The following is a 19,591-nucleotide window of genomic DNA, read 5'->3' on the forward strand; positions in this document are numbered from 1 at the left end:
CTTTATATTCACTGATTTTTCTTCGATATTTTTCCATATGTATCGTATTTTTCTTCATATTCAGTGATTTTTCTTTCATATTTACTGATATTTTCCATATTTATCGTATTTTTCTTTATATTCAGTAAGTTTTCCTTGATATTTACTGATATTTCCCTGATATTTTCCCATAATTATAAGAGTTTTCTTTATATTTAGCGCTTTTTTCTTTATATTTACTGATATTTTTCCATATTTATCGGTTTTTTCTTTATATTCAGTAATTTTTCCTTCATATTTACTGATATTTTCCCATATTTATCGTTTTTCTTCTTTATATTCAGTGATTTTTCTATATTTTTCTTCATATTCAATGATGTTCCCCATATTTATCGTATTTAGATTAAGGGACTTAGAAAATTTGCGGAGGGGGGGGGACTACCATGGTTGGGGGGGGGGTCCAGATGAAAAGCGAAAACAATAGGAAATTAAAATTCCCTAAAAAAAATGTGACAAGCGCCATCACCGGCAAAAAAAAGCCCTAAATTGTAAAAAATTTGCCCTGTGAATTGGACTGCTGCAGTAGGTGCTTTCTTTTGTGTATTTTTTTGTCTTATTTTCGCGCATGCGCAGTTAAATGCGCTGTCAGCAAAAAGTCAGTTTGCAACAGCGTAGCATATGTCAATAGGTGCTTTCTTTTGGGTGTTTATTTTTTTTCCTGTTTATTTTTACGCATGCGCCGTTGAATCCGCAGTCAACAAAAAGTCAGTTTGCAACAGCGTAGGATATGAGAGGCTGGATCAGCCATGTTTCAATTTTTATTTTTTAAGAATTATTTGTTCGACGCCACTGTACTCTTCTCATGTTTGTATAATATGCGCATGTGCATGATCATGCGCATTGAAGTGAAAAAATATAAATACACAAAAGAAAGCACCTAATGCCTATTTTTCAAGAATTATTCGTTTTACGCCACCGCTCTTTCCTCATGTTTGCATAATATGCGCATGTGCATGATCATGCGCATTGAAGTGAAAAAAAATAAATACACAGAAGAAAGCACTTAGTGATTTTTTTTTCACTTCTATGCACATGATTATACACATGCGCATATTATGCGAAATCGTGGAGTGAACAAAGGCGTCGAATACGTAATTCTTAAAAAATAAGAATTCAAACATAGCTAATACAGCCTCTTTAACGTCTCATGTACTACGTTGTTGCAAACTGACTTTTTGCTGACTGCGCATTCAACTGCGCATGCGTAAAAATAAACAGAAGAAAAAATAAACACCCAAAAGAAAGCACCTTTTAACGTCTCATGTACTACGTTGTTGCAAACTGACTTTTTGCTGACTGCGCATTCAACTGCGCATGCGTAAAAATAAACAGAAGAAAAAATAAACACCCAAAAGAAAGCACCTAATAGTTTTCTCAGTCGCTCGGGATAACTTACCAGCAGTCCATTTCACAGGGCAAATTTTTTACAATTTAGGGCTTTTTTTGCCGCTGATGGCACTTGTAAAATTTTTTTTATATAGATTTCACATACAAAAGCTCCACAAGCGTCGCCAGTGGAGGGGAAAAAGCCCTAAATTTCGATGCTCCCGCCACATTTACCTATCGTGTGACGTGTTCAATGTGGGGTGCGTTCTGCACATGAAGAATAGAGAACAGGAGGACGAACTTAAGGGATTACCATCACCAATCAAAAACGCAGATAGAGCCTTGGAATTTATTAAGTAGATTAATGAAATAATAATACATACGCTCAAATTTTTTGATAATTTTCTTGTAGCTAATTACTCAGTAATTAATTACTAAAGTAGGCTACGTTTTCGGAGGTTATACATAGGTTCTTATGGAGAGTCCGGTTTAGTTTTTAGAAACCTGGTTAGCCATTTTATGGAAAACGCAGATAGCTTTATCAAAAACTAAAGATAGATAGAGAATAAGGAAACTTTTGATATAAAAATTAATAGGGCTTCGAGACCTTTTTATTTTACAAAAAAAAAAAAATAAATTTTTGTCTTTGTCTAAATACTTAAGTGCAAGTGAGAAACAAGATTTTCTCCTTCTTTTTTATCTCCTTCGCAATCATAGAAATATTATGTTTCTAAATTGCCATCCGCAAGAGATCTCTAGATATGAGTGGGTAACAACTTAAGGAGGTTATGCACAAATTCATTGCGGGTGTTGCGGGGCGCTTCTGACGTCACAGACAAAACTGAAATCCGACTACACTGTAAAAAAATAAAGTGAAAAGCGCCTGCGCCCCATATACAATATATGGGATTGCGGGTATGTGTGTGTTTTTGAACATGCCATACGTTGCCACATCTAATTTTTGTAAAGTTTATAATTAATTACTCATTAATTGACCGATCAACATATGAAAATTTTTCGCGCAATTAATAAAACTCGGTTTCTAGTATATGTGTGATTTTTTTCAAGACTTTTTCATCATTTTTTCTATCCGAAAAAAATGGTTGAAATCTCCATAAGAGCCAATGTTAAATATTATTTTCAATAATTAATTACAAAAAATTTAACCGATCAACATAAGAAAATAATTATACCGTTGTATTCAGAATGAAAAGATCTACTTGTGTACAAAATTTCAGAAGATTCTCATTATATTTTTTAAAAAAAGAGTAATTTGTGCATAACCTCCTTAAATGGGGCTATCAAGCCAAAAACGCTACAAAAACCAACAAGGTGAATTAGTTCTATTTTGGCCGGTAGATTACTCTGATGCCAGGCTTGGACCACTTTTAGTTGTAGTAGTTACGTACGTGTGATAATATATGAAACGATATCTTCACATGTGTAGGTGCAATGTTTATGTTTATTTATCATTGTTGATCATATCAATGTGTGAAGTTAATGTTTATTTTATTAAACAATATATTTGATAACTTTTAACAATTATATTTTAAATTTTAATTACTATCATATACCGGCACGATCAACATATTTTTCTCACTAAATACTTTAAAATTTTAATTCAACATATTATTTTAAAAAACTGTGCATGTTAGGTTATGCTGATAGTAGTGTTAAATAATTTAATAATAATATTTATGTTTCAATGTAATAATAAGAAAATTATTAATAATAAAATATTTTTAAATAAATAAATACTGTCAATAATAAACATTGATAAACAACGACACACACACTCAGCAGTCCAATTCACGGGGCAAATTTTTTACAATTTAGGGCTTTTTTTTGCCGGTGATGGCGCTTGTAAAATTTTTTTTATATAGATTTCACATACAAAAGCTCCACAAGCGCTGTCAGTGTAGGAAAAAAGCCCTAAATTGTAATGCCCTGTGAATTGGACTGCAGCAGCTCACAACTGTCAGTTGGATGGTCCAAGAGCGCTATTTCGCCCTCTTGGTATAAATTTTAAAACTAATTCACGAGTCGATTTTTATACACATTTTTAGCTTACGGAGTTCGTCCTCCTGTTCTCTATTCTTCATGGTTCTGCAGTCCAATTCACAGGGCATTACAATTTAGGGCTCTTTTCCTCCACTGGCGGCGCTTGTGGAACTTTTGTATGTGAAATCTATAGAAAAAAAATTTAACAAGCGCCATCAGCGGCAAAAAATAGCCCTAAATTGTAAAAAATTTGCCCTGTGAATTGGACTGCAGGGGTAGCGATTGACATGTATAAAACATAATGTTTTAAACCAGTGTTGGGTAAGGTATCTTACATACATCGAGGTATCTTACATTGCGTTCACAGTGCGTTCTATTAATAAAAGTGGGACCTTCATGCTACAATGACATAGGAATTAATGTCGCCACGAAAAATATGTGGTAAGCAGCATTAATTCCTTAGCTTTATTTTTTCCTTAGGGTTCAAACTCACGACAAGCTAACTTTCGCTTGTAAACATGGCCGACATAATTCTGAGCGATCTGAGTATGCGCAACACGTAAAATTACGAGGAAAATCACGTCAATTGGAGATATAAAGTGCTTTCTTTTAAGTGTTTATTTTTTTCACTTTAATGCGCATGATCATACACATGCGCATATTATGCAAACATGGGGAGAGAACAGTGGTGTCAAACAAATAATTATTATAAAACAAGAATTAAAACATAGCTGATCCAGCCCCTCATGTACTACGCTGTTGCAATTTGACTATTTTTGACGCATTCAACTACGCATACGCAAAAATAAATAGGAAAAAAAATAAACACCCAAAAAGAAAGCACCTTATAGGTGCATTCTTTCGTTCATTTTTTGTTGGTGTATCATGACCGCGCATTTGCGCAAAAGCTGAAAAAGTACGTGAGTTTTTAAGTTTTGTAACTTTAAAACACAAATTAGGGATTGTGTATGGTTATATAAATAATCTACTGTCAAAATTTCAAAAATTTTTCTGTATTTGTACTTCCTGTTGAACATCCCTTAAACAGTGATGGGTTTATAAGATATCTCGTAAATTACAATAATTTACACGACATGGTTCCTTACATGAAGTATCTTACACAAAGTTTGCTGCGCTATCTTGCAGCAGCCATGGAACCTTGATTCCACAGTCAGTAATTCGACGTTTTTTTATTTATTATGGCAAACAAGGTCTGTAGGGTCTGTAGATTAATAGACGGCTGGGATCAGGTAGAGTGGGTATAAGCAGAGTGAAGCCGTCGAGGTCCCATTAGTCCGACATTTTGTGCTCGCCGTATGGAGCGAGTATAAGAGGTTTTCGTCACTTCCGAGCTCACCGTATGGAGTGGGTATAAGAGGGTTCCGTCACTTCCGAGATAAAAATCATCTATGGCTTTATACTCTGCTAGAGTGGGCAGTGTTGGGTAAATGGTCGATTTTTGAGGTTTCATACACTTACAGTAAGATACTGTAAGATACTGTAAGAAACTGTAAGATACCTCTGACTTTTGAACTTATTCTTATTGACACTCGACAATTAGTTCTTATTGCTCGATATATATTGGTACATGTAATTTATTTGTTATATAAATATATATAATATCAAGGAAAACCAGTTTGAAGGAATTAATGTTGTTCGAAACATAATTTTTTGGCAACATTAATTTCTTAGCTCCATCCTTTCCTTAGCTACTGCTTTTCCTCGGACATTTTCTATTTAGTAAATAAATAATATACATGTCATTTTATTTTTAAAAGATGGAAATGTCCAAGAAAAAGCAGTAGCTAAGGGAAAAATGTAGCTAAGGAATTAATGTTGCTTAAAAAAGAATTTCTTTGGCAACTGTAATTCCTTAGCTCCATCTTTTCCTTAGCTACTATTTTTCTTTGGGATTTTTATTTATTTAAAAAATAAAATGCATGTAATTTTATTTATTAAATAAATTAAAATGTCCAAGGTAAAGCAGTAGCTAAGAAAGATAAAAACTAAAATTAATGTTGCCAAAAAATTATGTTTCAAAAGGGTAATGTTGCTTTAATTTTAAATAACTAATTTTTTAAATAAAATCCCAAGGAAAATAGTAGCTAAGGAGATGGAGCTAAGGAATTACAGTTGCCAAAGAAATTTTTTAAGCAACATTAATTCTTAGCTACATCTTTCCCATACTGTTATTTTGAATTTTTATTTATTTAATAAATGAATTACATGTATTTATCAAATAAAAAAAAATTGTAGCACGAAGGTTCCACTTTTATTCGTAGAAGGCGCTGGGAACGCAATGTAAGATACCTCGATGTATGAAACCGATGATGTAAGATACGGTATCTTACATGGTATCTTACATGTGTAAGATACCAAGGTATCTTACCTACCCGACACTGAGAGTGGGTATAAGCAGAGTGGTGCCAACAGCGGGTTCAGGTCCGCCATATCGTGCTTTTTGTATAGAGTTGGTATAGGCACAGTGACGTCACTTCTGGGCACCTTTTTGCTATTGGCGTCACTCTGCTTATACCCACTCTACCCCTCTATACTCTGCTTATACCCACTCTAGCAAGGTCTGTAGATTAATAGACGGCTGGGATAAGGTCGTCGCACAAGCATCAAACATGACCGACTTTTAGGCGCGCATTATTTAAACCATCTTTATAGCTTACCTACATCTGGTCTATTACAGAAACAGTATACAACAAGAAGTTAACACTTAATTTTTTTCAATTAATAATTAATTAAATATTCTGAAAAATTGACAAAGTTATCAGACAGTTTAATATAAATAGTTGTAAAAAAGTGAAACAAAAGTTACTCGAATAATATAATTTTTTCTTTTTCAATATAAAAATAAAATAATCTACAGACCTTGATGGCAAATGGCTGAGAAATTAATCTAGAGTACGCGACTTAATTTATTTGGTTACGATGTACATCCTTTCCTTAGCAACATTTTCCAATAACTTTTTAATTAATTGATTGAATGGCAAATTTAATGAAAACTTTAAGCTTTAAATATAAAAAAAAATTATCAATTAAAAAAAATGATTTGCGAGAACGTTATTTATTTTGTTTTAATCAACGAGACGTTTAATCATTAAACAATGTTAGTTTTTTTTAAATTATATTCATTTTTTTATTTAATTAGAAACAAAAATAATTATTTGATGATTGATTATAAGATTTTTTACATGATATCCAGAAACTCTATAATATATTCCATGTTTTCCTTAGTTACATTTGTAAGACTGGGAAAGAATGCTTTTGTTTAAATGGGTTGTCCTGGTGATTTTCATAAACAAAATGTTGTTAATTTGATAACTCTCAAACTAAATATGCATGTGGATCAATAAAATTATCAAAACCATCAAGATGTCTGAAGAATTAACAAAAAACTTATTGAAAAGTTATTATGGCTTTGGAGAAATAAAACAAAAAAATGCTACTAACTTTTTGGCAACACATATGGGTTTTGATTATTTATATTTTGATGATAAGATTGTCTCAAATGATAGTAATGATTGTTTAACCAATAACAATCTTAATAGGATCGATCTACATGACAAGGTAGTTGTGTGTTATAATTTTCTAAATAAAACTGTAAATTTTTTTATGACATTTTTTGTTATAGATTGATGTCAAAGATGACACAAACCAGTTTACTATTGGTGACCATCTTCAACGTTCTTGGCGAGCATTAGATGATGACACTAACTTGATAGTGAATCACGAGTCTGATAAAGAGCCTCAAAACGCACCTAAAATTAAAAACCTGGACGATAACAATACGAAAAATTTTAAGTTGAATTATCCCTGTGATACAGACAATCGAGATGACTCAGCTTCAGACATTTCTTCAATGTCTATGAAAAAAAAAACAAAAAAAAAACAAAAAAAGAAATTGGCAGATGCTGTTCTTTCAATTCCAGTAAATGATAAAAAATTGCCAATTATTACTGACCAATTTTGTGACATGACAAACTCTCACTTGGAAGAATTTCCTCAATATTTTTTAAATAAAATTGCAAATATTAAGGTAAAAGATAAAAATTAAACTCACAAAAGCTTAAATATTTACTAATTTATATTTTCATTTATTTTTATTAGATGATTTATCTGGAAAGTAATTTATTATCAGAACTTCCTAGTGATTTTTTTGATATTTTAAGGCATCTTCAATGGTTTGATATCAGAAACAATCGTCTAAAATCTCTTCCTTCCTCAATAAAAAATCATTCTTGTCTTGAAACAATTATGCTTCAAGGAAATTTATTAGAGAAACTTCCTCTAGAACTCGGTAAGTTTTTATTAAATGCTTTTTCTTTAAATAAATTTAAGTGTTGATAAATGATTTTTTTGTTTCATTTCTTAATGTTTAGGTCTTATACCAAAACTAAAAACACTTCACACAAGCGGAAATCCACTGAGTTATCCGTCTACAGATATTTTAAATAAAGGATTTTCAAGAATAATACAATTTTTACGTGAAGAATGGAATAAACTTAATCCAAATGAACAAGTTTTTTCTCCATCAGCAGGTAAAAAATTAATCTCAAAAATAAATAAACAAAATACAAAATTATCTATCTGAAAAATAAAAATATATTTAGGTTCGAAAATGATCAAGTCATCGTCAACAGATTTTTCTAATAATCTTTCGACTATATCAAAATTGTCATCGGGTTCATATAAACAACTAAAAACAACCTCATCAGTATCAACTTTAACTTTATCATCAAAAAAAAAAAAACTAACAACACGAGAAAAATCTAGAAATTATAAACCAAGTAACAGGTATGAATCATTATCAATGAACGAGTGGCATCTTCTCGAGTTAAATAATAAAAAAAATAAAATCACTGATTTAGAAGAACACTTAAAAAATACATCACCATCTTCTCATCAGGATGACATTATTAATTATCAACAGATTAAAATTAAAATAAATGAATTAAACATTGACAAAAAAAAGACAATAACAAACACGTCGGGTTCATTATGTTCGAGTACTCGTGATATTGGTGTTTTCGTAAATTTAGATAGTTTTGATAATGAAAAATTAAACTATTGTGGTAAGGGTGGGTTGAGACTGCCAAAAATTGTTAATAAAAATTTTTCAAGAGATTGTCAAAGATTGGAGGATGTAAAAGTGAAAGAAAGGGTTTATGATATCATGACAAATAATAGAATCATGACAAAAATTCGCCCAATGAGGCTTGATGATCCTGATTGGACACTCGCTTTTATCGAAACTTATTTGGAGGGAATTAATAAGCCGGCTGAATGGTTCCCACAACATAGAAATCATTATTAATTTAATTTATTATTTTTTAATTTTATTTAGGTGTAGAAAAATTCATAATGAAGAGTTTCTAGAAGAAAAACTTCGATGGATTTTGAAAGTCAAGGAAATACTTATCGAACAATCAAAAGTTCTTCAACAAAACAAGTAATCTTTTTGTTTTTATTTCAATTATTTATTAAATATTTTATAAAAATAACGAGATAAATTTTTTTTTTTACAACCAGAAATCAAGATGCTTTAAATTTATGGAGAATGAAAAGAAAAAATATCGATAAAAATATTGAGAAAGCTTCTTCCAGAACTGAAGGTTAATAATTATTATTTACCTTTTTTTATTTTTTAAATTATTTTTTTGTTTACAAAATTTAAAATAAAATGAAATATAAATTTCTTAGAAGATATTCCGTTTGCCATCGACATAAGAGATATGCCGTTTTTAAAAACACATAAAAATAAAAAATTAATAGACAAGAAAAAAGCAAGTTTTTTTAAAAATACTGATGAAATCGATACTAAAATGAGAGAGATTTTCGAATCATTGAAATTATCAGAAAACAGAGATCAAAATATTAAAAATCAAGGACCTGATTTGCATTTAAATGTTCTTAAATCTAAAATAAAAAAGGTTTTTCAATTTCAATTATATTAGTTATATTAATAGTTGAAAAATAAAATAATGCTAATAATAATGATTTTTCTATTTTATAGATTGAAGAACTGTACTCTGAGATTCAAAAGTTGAAAAGATTTAATACCACGACAATATCAAAAAATTATAATGGACCAAATATTGAAAAAGAAGTTGTTTACAAACTGCTTCCTTCGATGATAATATAAATAAATTGAAAAAGATTTTAAATAATATCAATGCAATTTTAAATAAAAATTTTGTTTCAATTTATTATTTTCCAGGACTTATTCAATAATATAAATCATGGTGTTAAAATTTTTTAAATCAAGCATAAATTGCGCTCAACTAAACGTAAATGAGATTTAACGAGATTCATTTTTTTTACATCATTTATTCAATACACATTTGATTGGATAAATGATTGTTCACCGGAAATGAAAATAATCTGCAACTCAACTTAATTTTTAATATATTTATTTTTGTTGTTTTTTTTTTTCTTCTTGCATAATTAACTATTAAGAAACAATTTAAAAGTATTGTACATGGCCTGACAGAAGACATTAAAAAAAAAAAAAAAAATTCATTTGATATGACGACAATAATTTGATTATTGTTCAAATATTATTTTTTTTCATTAATTTTGTTTGATTATCTTTAAAATTATTTCTTGAAAAATTTAAAATACATTGCTATTTTTTAAAACCATTTTGTGCCAAAAATTGTTAACCGGAATAACTGCAACTTCCCCAGTGCAACTTTTTATTGGACATTTCATTGCTATTATTAGTTAAAAATTATTGGGATTCATGTAAATGTTATTTGCATTTATTTATTTACATATTTTTAATTTTCAATGTTGTTATATCAAAAAAATTACTGTTTCATTTTTTCTTTTAAAAACCAGACTTTAAATTGAAGTACCGAAATATCTTTTATTTAAAAAAAAATTCTCATTATTTTTATTCGTTTGGAAAATTTTAAAGTTAAAAAAAAGTATGATAATTTTATTATCATATTAATTTTTGACAATGATACAAACTGATAGTGGTCCAATTAGCCTAGTTGTCAATTATGATTAATGAAAATACACTTTATTACGAATTTAAAAACTTCTGCACATTGTGATGACACCAGGATTTTCGTCTTGACCAGGTTGATAATCAATAAATCCTAACTTTCCATAAAATTCATGAGATTCTTTGTCCATTGGTGACATTGTTGTGTGAACCCCAAATGATCCTGTCATAAAAAATGGTAAATTCAATAGTATATTTACGAAGATAATAGTATATATAATAATTAAATATAAAAATGTAGTTTACCATTTGCTCGTAAAGCAGCAAGTATACATGTTGTTAATCTTTTAGCAACCGATTGATCTGTAACTGTTGGTAGTATTGAGCACATAATTGATGATGGGTTTTGTCGACACAATTGTTCAGATACATCCGGAACAAATGAATGAAAATATCTTATTGCTTCCTAATAAAAAAAAAAAAAACATAATAATCATTTAGACATATTTTAATTGATATCATTTTGAAAAATTAGTTTTTTAAATTAATAAAACTCACTTGAATACTCGCTGGCAAATCATTTGTAATATCCTCCAATGGATATTTACTTTGTAATTCTGGAATCCATGAAATAAGCATTTTTTGATTGAATAACTTTATATTCAAAGCAGCTGTAACATATCCAACGATACCTTCATCGTCTTCAACAATCATACAAAATTCTGGACTCAATGTTAGATATCCACCAACAAGTCTGTTAAAAAATAAAATATAAATTATCATATAAAGTAATACATTAAGGGATTTTTCAAATTTATTAAATATATAAAATATAAATTACCTGTCTGCAACAGCTTGTGATCCAGTAACACCAGTTATTCTATTACAAACAACATAAACAGCTTCTTCATCAGTTGGTAAATAGGGTCTAATTGTGTATATTTTACTTGTTGGTATATCTGGTGCTTTATAAACAAATAAATCATTTCCACTATCAACCGGTATCAACCTCTGAAAAAACAAGACAATGAAAAAATTGTTTTTTTTATTTTTTAAACGTGAAAATATTAAAAATATCGAGTTACTTGGAGATCAGCAGTAAGACCACCTCGAAATACCCAGGGTTCTTGATCACCACTCATGAATGTCTCTTTCCAACCATTGGAAAACCCTGTTGTATCATAAACAAAAAAAAATATTTATTAAAATATCCAGCAAAAAGTTGAAATTTTTATATTAATTTTTCAAATAACTATTTTCTAATCTACTTATTTAAATCAAGACTTAATATTTTTTCAATTAATTTAAGTGGATAAATTTTATTACATTATTTATAAATAAAATAATATTGAGTCTTGTTCGCGCATCACAGATTCTTGAATTTATTATATGTATATATATATTAATATACTATTTTTGATTTTTAAAAATAAATATCTTTGCTGATAATGACAGTAATGCACCTGTAAAAATATTATCTGGAAAAAGCAGAAGACGCTAAAAAGACTGAAGAATAAAATTAAAAAAAAAAAATTATAAACGCAATTTTAAAAAACAGAATTATCTTATCAAGAGTCTGTGATTTTTTTTTAATTACCCATTAACTTTGGTACTTTTTAATATTTTTTTAAATCTTGCTTTGACAACTACGCGCTTGGTTTTACGCGCAACCGCTGTTATTATTTATTTATTTATTTTCATTTAGTATCAAACATTAACATTGTAAAATAATTCATGGTACATGATATTATGCCAGCAATTTAATTTGGAGTGTTATTTTCAGTTTAATAAATAGCGTTAATGGTTGATACTTATATAATAACACGCGCTTTGAGTTACTTAGTAAAAAGTAAATCCCATACATGTGTAGCTCCCCTGAGTAAACGATGTCATTGTTGCTGGAAATCTGCCAAACGCTATAAACAAGAGAAAAAAAAAAAAAACAAACGTAGAGTTTTTTAATTATTCTTGTATTCAAAATTGCAAATAAAAACATATTCTATTTTAAAAAACAACAATTTATATCTATACCCAAGTATAAAAAATTTGGGTAAAAAAAAAAAAAAACAATTAATTACTTAATTTTTTAGGTCATGAATTATATAGATTGTTGATCTTTTCTGAAAAAAATATTGAAATAATTGTTTAAAAATCCAGGAACTTAATCTGCATGTGATAATATTTGTTCTATTACTTTGTATTACTATTACTATTTATGTTGTAATACATTTTTCTATGTAAGTAATCAATATTTTAAAACTGAAATTTTGATTTTATTTGAGTATCCCCGGTGAGAATTTGTTTTCGACTATTTTTACGGTGAATGAAAGACTGAAATGACTGAAGATATGGAGAAAAAGTCGAAGAAATTTCTCGGTCATGTACCGATATTAGAGCAATTATTTTCACAAGGGATGCTGAAAACATGTATACAGTACTTCTGCATGTCTATTTCTATACAGTTTACATTTATTAATTATTATTATTTTTTTTTCTTTTCATCATATTAATTAACTATTTTTCATTTTATAATTTTTAATTTTTCACGAAATACAAAAAAATGAAAAGAAAAAAATTATAATCTCAAGCTATCTCGGTGAAAAAATTTCTTGTTTTAAAAGACTTTGTTTATTTGAGAAAAATTTTCTAAAGAAATAAAGATTCCTTGAAATTAAATTGAATACCAACTCGTTAATTCAAGTGAGGATTTAATTTAATGATTCTATTTTGAACCAAATACTGATTTGACTAACGTTTTCCGAAAACTTAGGGTAATTCAATCATTTATTAAAATATTCAACTTCAGATTTAGCTAGTGTTTCAAAAGAATTAACATTTTAATATTACTATTTTTTGACAATCTTTGAAAAATTATGTTAATAAAAGTCAGGCTATTTAACACAACCATTTTTTATCCATCAAAAAATATTTTTTTTCCAGATTTACTCCGAAGAGAAATTTTTCTACTATTAAAAATTATTACGAAGGCAAAATATTTCACGCCAAAAAATTATAATATGGAAAACTTTTGACTGTTTTGATTACGTAAAAATGCGTATGGTAAAAAAATAAAAAGAATACAGAAAAATATTTCACCGGGGCGATTTTCGATAAAAGTGTTATAATGTGTAATAATACTAATTATGATTTATCAAATGATAAATGATAATAATAGTAATCCACTGGTGCTAAATGCAGTAAATTAATAAATAAATAAGTATATATATTTTTATAATAATCAAAGTACAAATATTTTTTAAAAAATCAAAAACAAATAAATGGAAAATAATTAATTAATCAAAATATTAAAAAATAATATAATTAATAAAAAACAGAACAGAAGCACGTCCATATTTTTGAACAAATTAAATATATATATATTTTTTTAAAAATAAGTTAATATTTGAAAAAATTTTTTTAGATCAATTTTAAAAGTTTTTTGTTCAAAAAATATACATAGGTAAACCTTAAAATATGATTGAACAAAAAACTTAAAATTGATAAACAAAAAAATTAGAAAAAAAACAATTAATCGCACTAAATTTAGAAAACAATGGAATTTGTATTTTATTTTTCACAAAAAAGATCAACATATATATATATATATTTATATTTTCAAAACCGAAAAAAATATGAAAAATTGGAAAATAGTTTATTTTTTCTTTTAAGTGTAAGCAAAAGTTTTGGGCAAATTGTTTTTTTTTTTTTTTAAATTTGAATTATATTTTTAAAAGTAATTAATAGTCATTAAAAACGTACCTAGCCATTTGACGTAACTATTTAAAAGTGATACAACTCCCCGCATGTCCCACACATAGGAATAAAGATCATAAAGAAGTTCTCGATTATTACAAAAAGTAAGACGTTCAAATAATCTGTTAACTGCATTGCACATATCATTTATTTTAGCAGCACGTGTATGCCACTCTTCAATCTGTAAAACAAAAAAAAATTAATTATAATAATAAGTGATTTTTAAAAAATACTAAAATTAAAAATCAAAATCAAGTTTTTTTTAAAACTTGGTAAAATTATTTTGAAAAAAAACTAAAAACTTACATCAGCTTTGCTTCCTTCATCTTCATCTTTTCTTTTATTAATTATAACATGAGCATTAATTTTTAACCAATTAAATTCTTGAAGCACCTGTATAGCTTGTCCACCATGCTCAAAAGGTAAATAAAATAAATCACATAATAAAGATAAATCTTCATATGTTAATTGTTTATTAACATCCTTAATATCACTATCTAAATTATTAATATTTTCATGTTCATTTTCAACAATCATTTGATTACCATTAATTGTTGGTGATGTAGTATCAACTTCAACTTGCATACTACCAGATGTACCACTACAAGTTGATGTATTTTCAACCATAGCATCATCTTCTGTTGAAATTTTAGCAACATGTGCTGGTGAATTTGTAGGCGTTGTATTACAATCCATTGGTTCATTTATACTTGATAGAGTTGTTAATAAAGTTGTTGGTTCACCATCCAATGTACTACCAACAACTGGTACCAATGCTTCATTAACAACTTTTGAATCAGATACGAGTGAATTCATAACGGGTCCAGATATTGGTTGTCCAAAACTTTCACTACTAGTAACAGTAGAACATACTTCAGCCAGTGCCTGTAGATGATTTGAACCACCTGTATTACTTGTTGCTGTTGTTGTTGTTGAAACAGTTGTATTTGTTGTTGTTGTTAAACTCATACAAGTATTAACAGATGGTATTATTGGTATCGGTATTGTTGGTGCAACACATGGTTGTGGTTTAGCAATAACACCCCATGCTGCACGTTTTTTATAAAATTCTGGTAGCCAATCATTTATTGCATTTTTTAGTGCATGTCTTGGATGATACATATTTGGTGATAATGTTGATGGTACATCTTCACCAATAACACCATCTTCAGTTTCAGTTTCAAGTTTAATATCAGCTGATACAGTATCATTTAAACTTAAATCACGTTTACCATCAACATTACATCTACTCCATTGTGCTAATGTATGAATTGCAATAAAATTAGCACCATATTCACAATTTGGATTTGTCAATACACCACGTAATTTTGGTATTAAATCTGGTGATCTACCTGAATATGGTCCAAGAAAAACACGTTTTTGATCATAATCATTTGCATGTAAATTATCCCATATAACTGGTGGACGTTTTAATACTTCTGTTATTTCTTCAATTGATTCAATTGTTAATAAACGTGATACAACTTTTGGTCCTGTCCACATTATATCAATTTCTTGAGCTAATTTACTGCCAAGAGTATTGAGATACTCGGAAGATGATACATTTGGCATTGCTCTTGTTGAACAATATTGAGTTGGACAGAGAAGAAATTTTGGTTGACCCAAATGTTGAAATATATCATTTGTAACAGATACTTGAGCATGGGCAAATGATTGAAATACTTCTTTGTCTGCTTCACTCATTTCAGGCTCAATGTCATCAAATAACAGAGCAAATGCAACACAACCAAATTGACTAACTTGTTCTAATTTACGTTTCAATGCTGTTACTTCTTTGACATTTGAATATGTTATATCTAGTCCTGGTGATAAAGCATAATAAAATGATATTCCTGATTCTTTTGCTGATGTTATTAGACCAGTTAAATGTTCAGCTTCTTCAACTGTGTAGAGATCACGCCAGTATGCACGATGTTTATAATCATCTTTTGGAGCATACAAATAAGAATCCATTTCCCATTTTTTCATTCTGTAATTAATCATCATTGAAAAAAAGAAAAATAATTTTTATTTTTTGTTTTTTTTTCAAGGTTACATATGGATACTTACTTTTGAAAAAGATCCTTTCGTTGCTCTGTTGTCCAAGGGCGACCATAAAAGCCTTGAAAATAAAAAATATATTGTTAATTTTTATCAAGAATAATAATCAAAAAATTGAATTTTTATATTGAAAATATTTTTAAATAATTTTTTAATTTTACCTTCAACAACGCCACAAATAAAGTTTCCATTTTTAACATTTGTATTTGTTTCGCCGTTAGTATCACCCATTATTTTAAAAAATTTAATTTATCTTATAAAAATAAATGAAAATAGTCAGTTTTTTACTGTTGAAAAAAAAAAATGATAAACAAAAAATAAAACAATTAATTAATATAGCAAAATTGAAATTTGATTGTTGGCAAATGTCAATACACTTATTTATTTGTTTGTCAAAATTTGGTATACAATCATTATGAATAATAATATATCATTATATATCTGTTATAATTAATACACCGGTCACTTTGTGATGATCAGTGATGATAACTCAATTTATTATTTTTTTTTTGACTTTTTTATATTTATTTTTTTGACAGTGTAAACTGTGTAAATGTCTTGAACTAGTATCGATATTGGCTCGTCTGGAAATATTTAGATATTATTTATAATAATAATAACAATGTTAATAAATACATTCGATATTATCGATTATCGAATTCACGATATATCGAGATCCAACAAGATAAGTATACATAACATTACACCCCTTGATCTATCATCCTGTCATTGATAGCAATAATTGACAACTCATTGACACTGTTATCATCACATACAAAACAACAGATACATATATAAACAACACCCACTGACACACACTCACTCATACGAGAACCGAGTCCACCGAGTCTTATGGCGGATGATAATAACTCATAAAATTTCAATTATTATAATAACAATTGTTAAATTCATAATTTTATATCATAATCATGGAAGAAGTTGACAATATAATAATTCATTCGTTACGACAAATTGGCTGGTAAATCAATCATTTTTTATTTTTTATATATTTTCATTTATTTATTATTTCATCTAGATGTATTTTTTTTCATCAATGGATAACCTGGTGAATACTATGTCATTCAATTGGATTATAACTAAATAATAAAATATTAATTTTACAGTGATATTGATGATTGTACTACAAATTTAGGATCTTTTAATACTGAACTTGTTGTTGATGCAGCTGTTAGATGTTTAGAAATAATACGTCCAGGTATTGGAATATCCAGAGTACTACCTATTAACATGGCAGCAAGATTTAGACTTGGTGCAACACTTGCACAAACATGTTCGGTAATTTAACAATAACAAATATATATTTATTTATTTTATCAAGTTATTGTTTTTTATTCAATTAAAATATATATATTTTTTAAACAATAGGATCTTGGATACAGAGGTGATATTGGCTATCAAACATTTCTCTACTCATCTGAAATAGATTTAAGAAAAGTATTCATTTTTTTAATTGAAAAATTACCAAAAGAAAGTGATAAAGAAATAAATGAACCAATTAGTAAAATTGATGAACTTGAAAAACAAGTTAATAATATAATGTCAAATGAATTATCATGTTCATGGTTACCTCATAATAGTCATAATAAAAAAACTGGATTTATAAAAATGCCTTATAAAAGTTATGATATTGATTTGCCATCAACAAGTACTGATTTACATTTTCAAGAATATTATGAAAAATATCAATTACAAGTGCCTGAACAATTGATTAAACCTGATTATTTATTACCATCAATTATATCAAAATGTTCAAGAGATAAATATGGAAAACCAACAGATATTATTGAAAGACTAGAGTGGATTAATTCACAAGCAATACAACATACATCATCATATGTTAATAATCAAGAAGACAAAACAATGAGTAGATTTACTTTGAATGAAAGATTACAATCATCAGAAAAATCAAGTTTTGATGAAGAAACAAAAACACCAGAATTAATTAATAAACAAAAATCAACAACAGAAGAACGACAAAATCAAGAAATTGATAGAATAAAGCTAAATTGTGAAAAATTAAAATCTGAAATTGAAATAATTCAAAATGATATGAAAAAATTATCAAATCAAATGACACAATTAAATGCAAAACAAATTGAAGAAGAAAAAAAATTAGAATTAAGAGATGAAGAAAAAAAAAATAAAGCAAGAACATATGATCTTCTTGAAGATGGTGAAAATAATTTTAAAAAACTTGAAACAATTATTGATGCTGGAAAAAAAAAATTAATTAATCTTGCAAATCAATGGGAAAAACATCGAGCACCTTTGATACAAAAATACAGAGATGAAAGAGAAAAATATTCAGCAAAAGCAGTAATTAAAATTATACAATTATTTTTTGTTATAATAGATAATAATAATATAAATAATAATAATAATTTTTTTTTTAATATTTCAGAGTACAAGTAAAAAAAAAATAGATCAATTACGTCAACTTCGTGAAAAAGAAAAAGAATTGATAGAAGAATGTAAACTAAAAGATCATCAATATACTCAATTAGTTGCTGAAGTACAAAAGCTTCCAAATGAAACAAATCGTTCAGCTTATACACAAAGAATATTAGAAATAATAAATAATGTTAGAAAACAATGTGATGAAATAGATAAAGTACTTGGTGATACACGAGAAATTCAAAAAGAAATAAATATGTTAACAGGAAAATTAGAAAGATCATTTACTGTTGTTGATGAACTTATATTTAGAAATGCTAAAACAAATGAAGCTTCAAAACGTGCATATAAATTATTAGCAACCTTACATTCTGATTGTAGTGAACTTGTAACACTTGTTGAAGAAACTGGTACAACTTGCAGAGAAATACGTGATCTCGAAGAACAGGTAAATAAATTGAATATATTAATAATTATTATTGATTGATTGTATCAAAAAAGTATAAATAAATAAAAAAAATATTGAATTACTTTTAGATTGATTCAGAATCAACAAAAAATGTTGAAGCAAATTTAGAACGTATAACTGCTGACTTAAAACAAATGAGACAAGAGACTGCTTCATTAACAACTCAACTTGCCACAAAAAATTATTGATTTTGATATTATCCATTAATATATTTTATAAATATTTTTTTACAATTATATTTTATAAAAATTTTGTTATACTTTGGTGAGTATTTAAAAAATTTTATTAAAGCAAATTTTTGTCTCAACGAAAAATGAAAAATTAATTATATATTTACAGGAAATCCAGAAATTTTCTATCTAGCCAGAATTTTTTAAGAAATAGCTCAGTAACAAATGTTAAATAAATAAAATGAAAAAATTTTAAAAAACAAAAATGCCATAAATATTGGAGTAACAAAAAAAAAAAGTTGTAAATAAATAATATAAAAAATAAAAAATAACTTACCAATAATTGCAATAAAAAAAAAAAAAATTATTTATATATTTTTAAATTGTATTTTT

General features: G+C 27.6%; 3 protein-coding genes across 4 annotated transcripts; 2 read left to right on the forward strand and 1 right to left on the reverse strand.

The window, feature by feature from the left end:
• The first annotated feature begins 6,380 nt into the window (after positions 1-6,380).
• On the forward strand, positions 6,381-9,536 carry LOC122851865 (leucine-rich repeat-containing protein 27-like). The gene is made up of 10 exons (XM_044151353.1): positions 6,381-6,484; positions 6,613-6,945; positions 7,010-7,414; positions 7,486-7,675; positions 7,758-7,916; positions 7,989-8,172; positions 8,723-8,827; positions 8,908-8,990; positions 9,079-9,308; positions 9,392-9,536. The coding sequence occupies exons 2-10, from the start codon at positions 6,718-6,720 to the stop codon at positions 9,518-9,520; spliced, it is 1,713 nt and encodes a 570-aa protein (XP_044007288.1). The 5' UTR covers positions 6,381-6,484; positions 6,613-6,717; the 3' UTR covers positions 9,521-9,536.
• Positions 9,537-9,561: 25 nt separating this feature from the next.
• Positions 9,562-16,725, reverse strand: LOC122851854 (protein O-GlcNAcase). 2 transcript variants are annotated; one of them, XM_044151335.1, is made up of 10 exons: positions 16,306-16,725; positions 16,154-16,205; positions 14,390-16,073; positions 14,090-14,264; positions 12,193-12,246; positions 11,416-11,501; positions 11,172-11,341; positions 10,889-11,084; positions 10,637-10,796; positions 9,562-10,553 (listed from the first exon to the last, which is right to left on the reverse strand). In XM_044151335.1, the coding sequence occupies exons 1-10, from the start codon at positions 16,373-16,375 to the stop codon at positions 10,417-10,419; spliced, it is 2,784 nt and encodes a 927-aa protein (XP_044007270.1). In that variant the 5' UTR covers positions 16,376-16,725; the 3' UTR covers positions 9,562-10,416. The 2 variants fall into 2 exon arrangements, with proteins under 2 accessions (XP_044007270.1, XP_044007271.1); XM_044151336.1 differs by lacking the exon at positions 12,193-12,246 and having other exon boundaries at positions 9,619-10,553; positions 16,306-16,723.
• A 111-nt stretch (positions 16,726-16,836) lies between these two features.
• LOC122851863 (coiled-coil domain-containing protein 22 homolog) lies at positions 16,837-19,571 on the forward strand. The gene is made up of 6 exons (XM_044151350.1): positions 16,837-17,123; positions 17,269-17,440; positions 17,531-18,481; positions 18,567-19,007; positions 19,097-19,292; positions 19,368-19,571. The coding sequence occupies exons 1-5, from the start codon at positions 17,074-17,076 to the stop codon at positions 19,214-19,216; spliced, it is 1,734 nt and encodes a 577-aa protein (XP_044007285.1). The 5' UTR covers positions 16,837-17,073; the 3' UTR covers positions 19,217-19,292; positions 19,368-19,571.
• The last annotated feature ends 20 nt before the right edge of the window (positions 19,572-19,591 follow it).

This window comes from Aphidius gifuensis, linkage group LG3 (genome assembly GCF_014905175.1).
Source record: "Aphidius gifuensis isolate YNYX2018 linkage group LG3, ASM1490517v1, whole genome shotgun sequence".
NCBI classification, from domain to species: domain Eukaryota; kingdom Metazoa; phylum Arthropoda; class Insecta; order Hymenoptera; family Braconidae; genus Aphidius; species Aphidius gifuensis.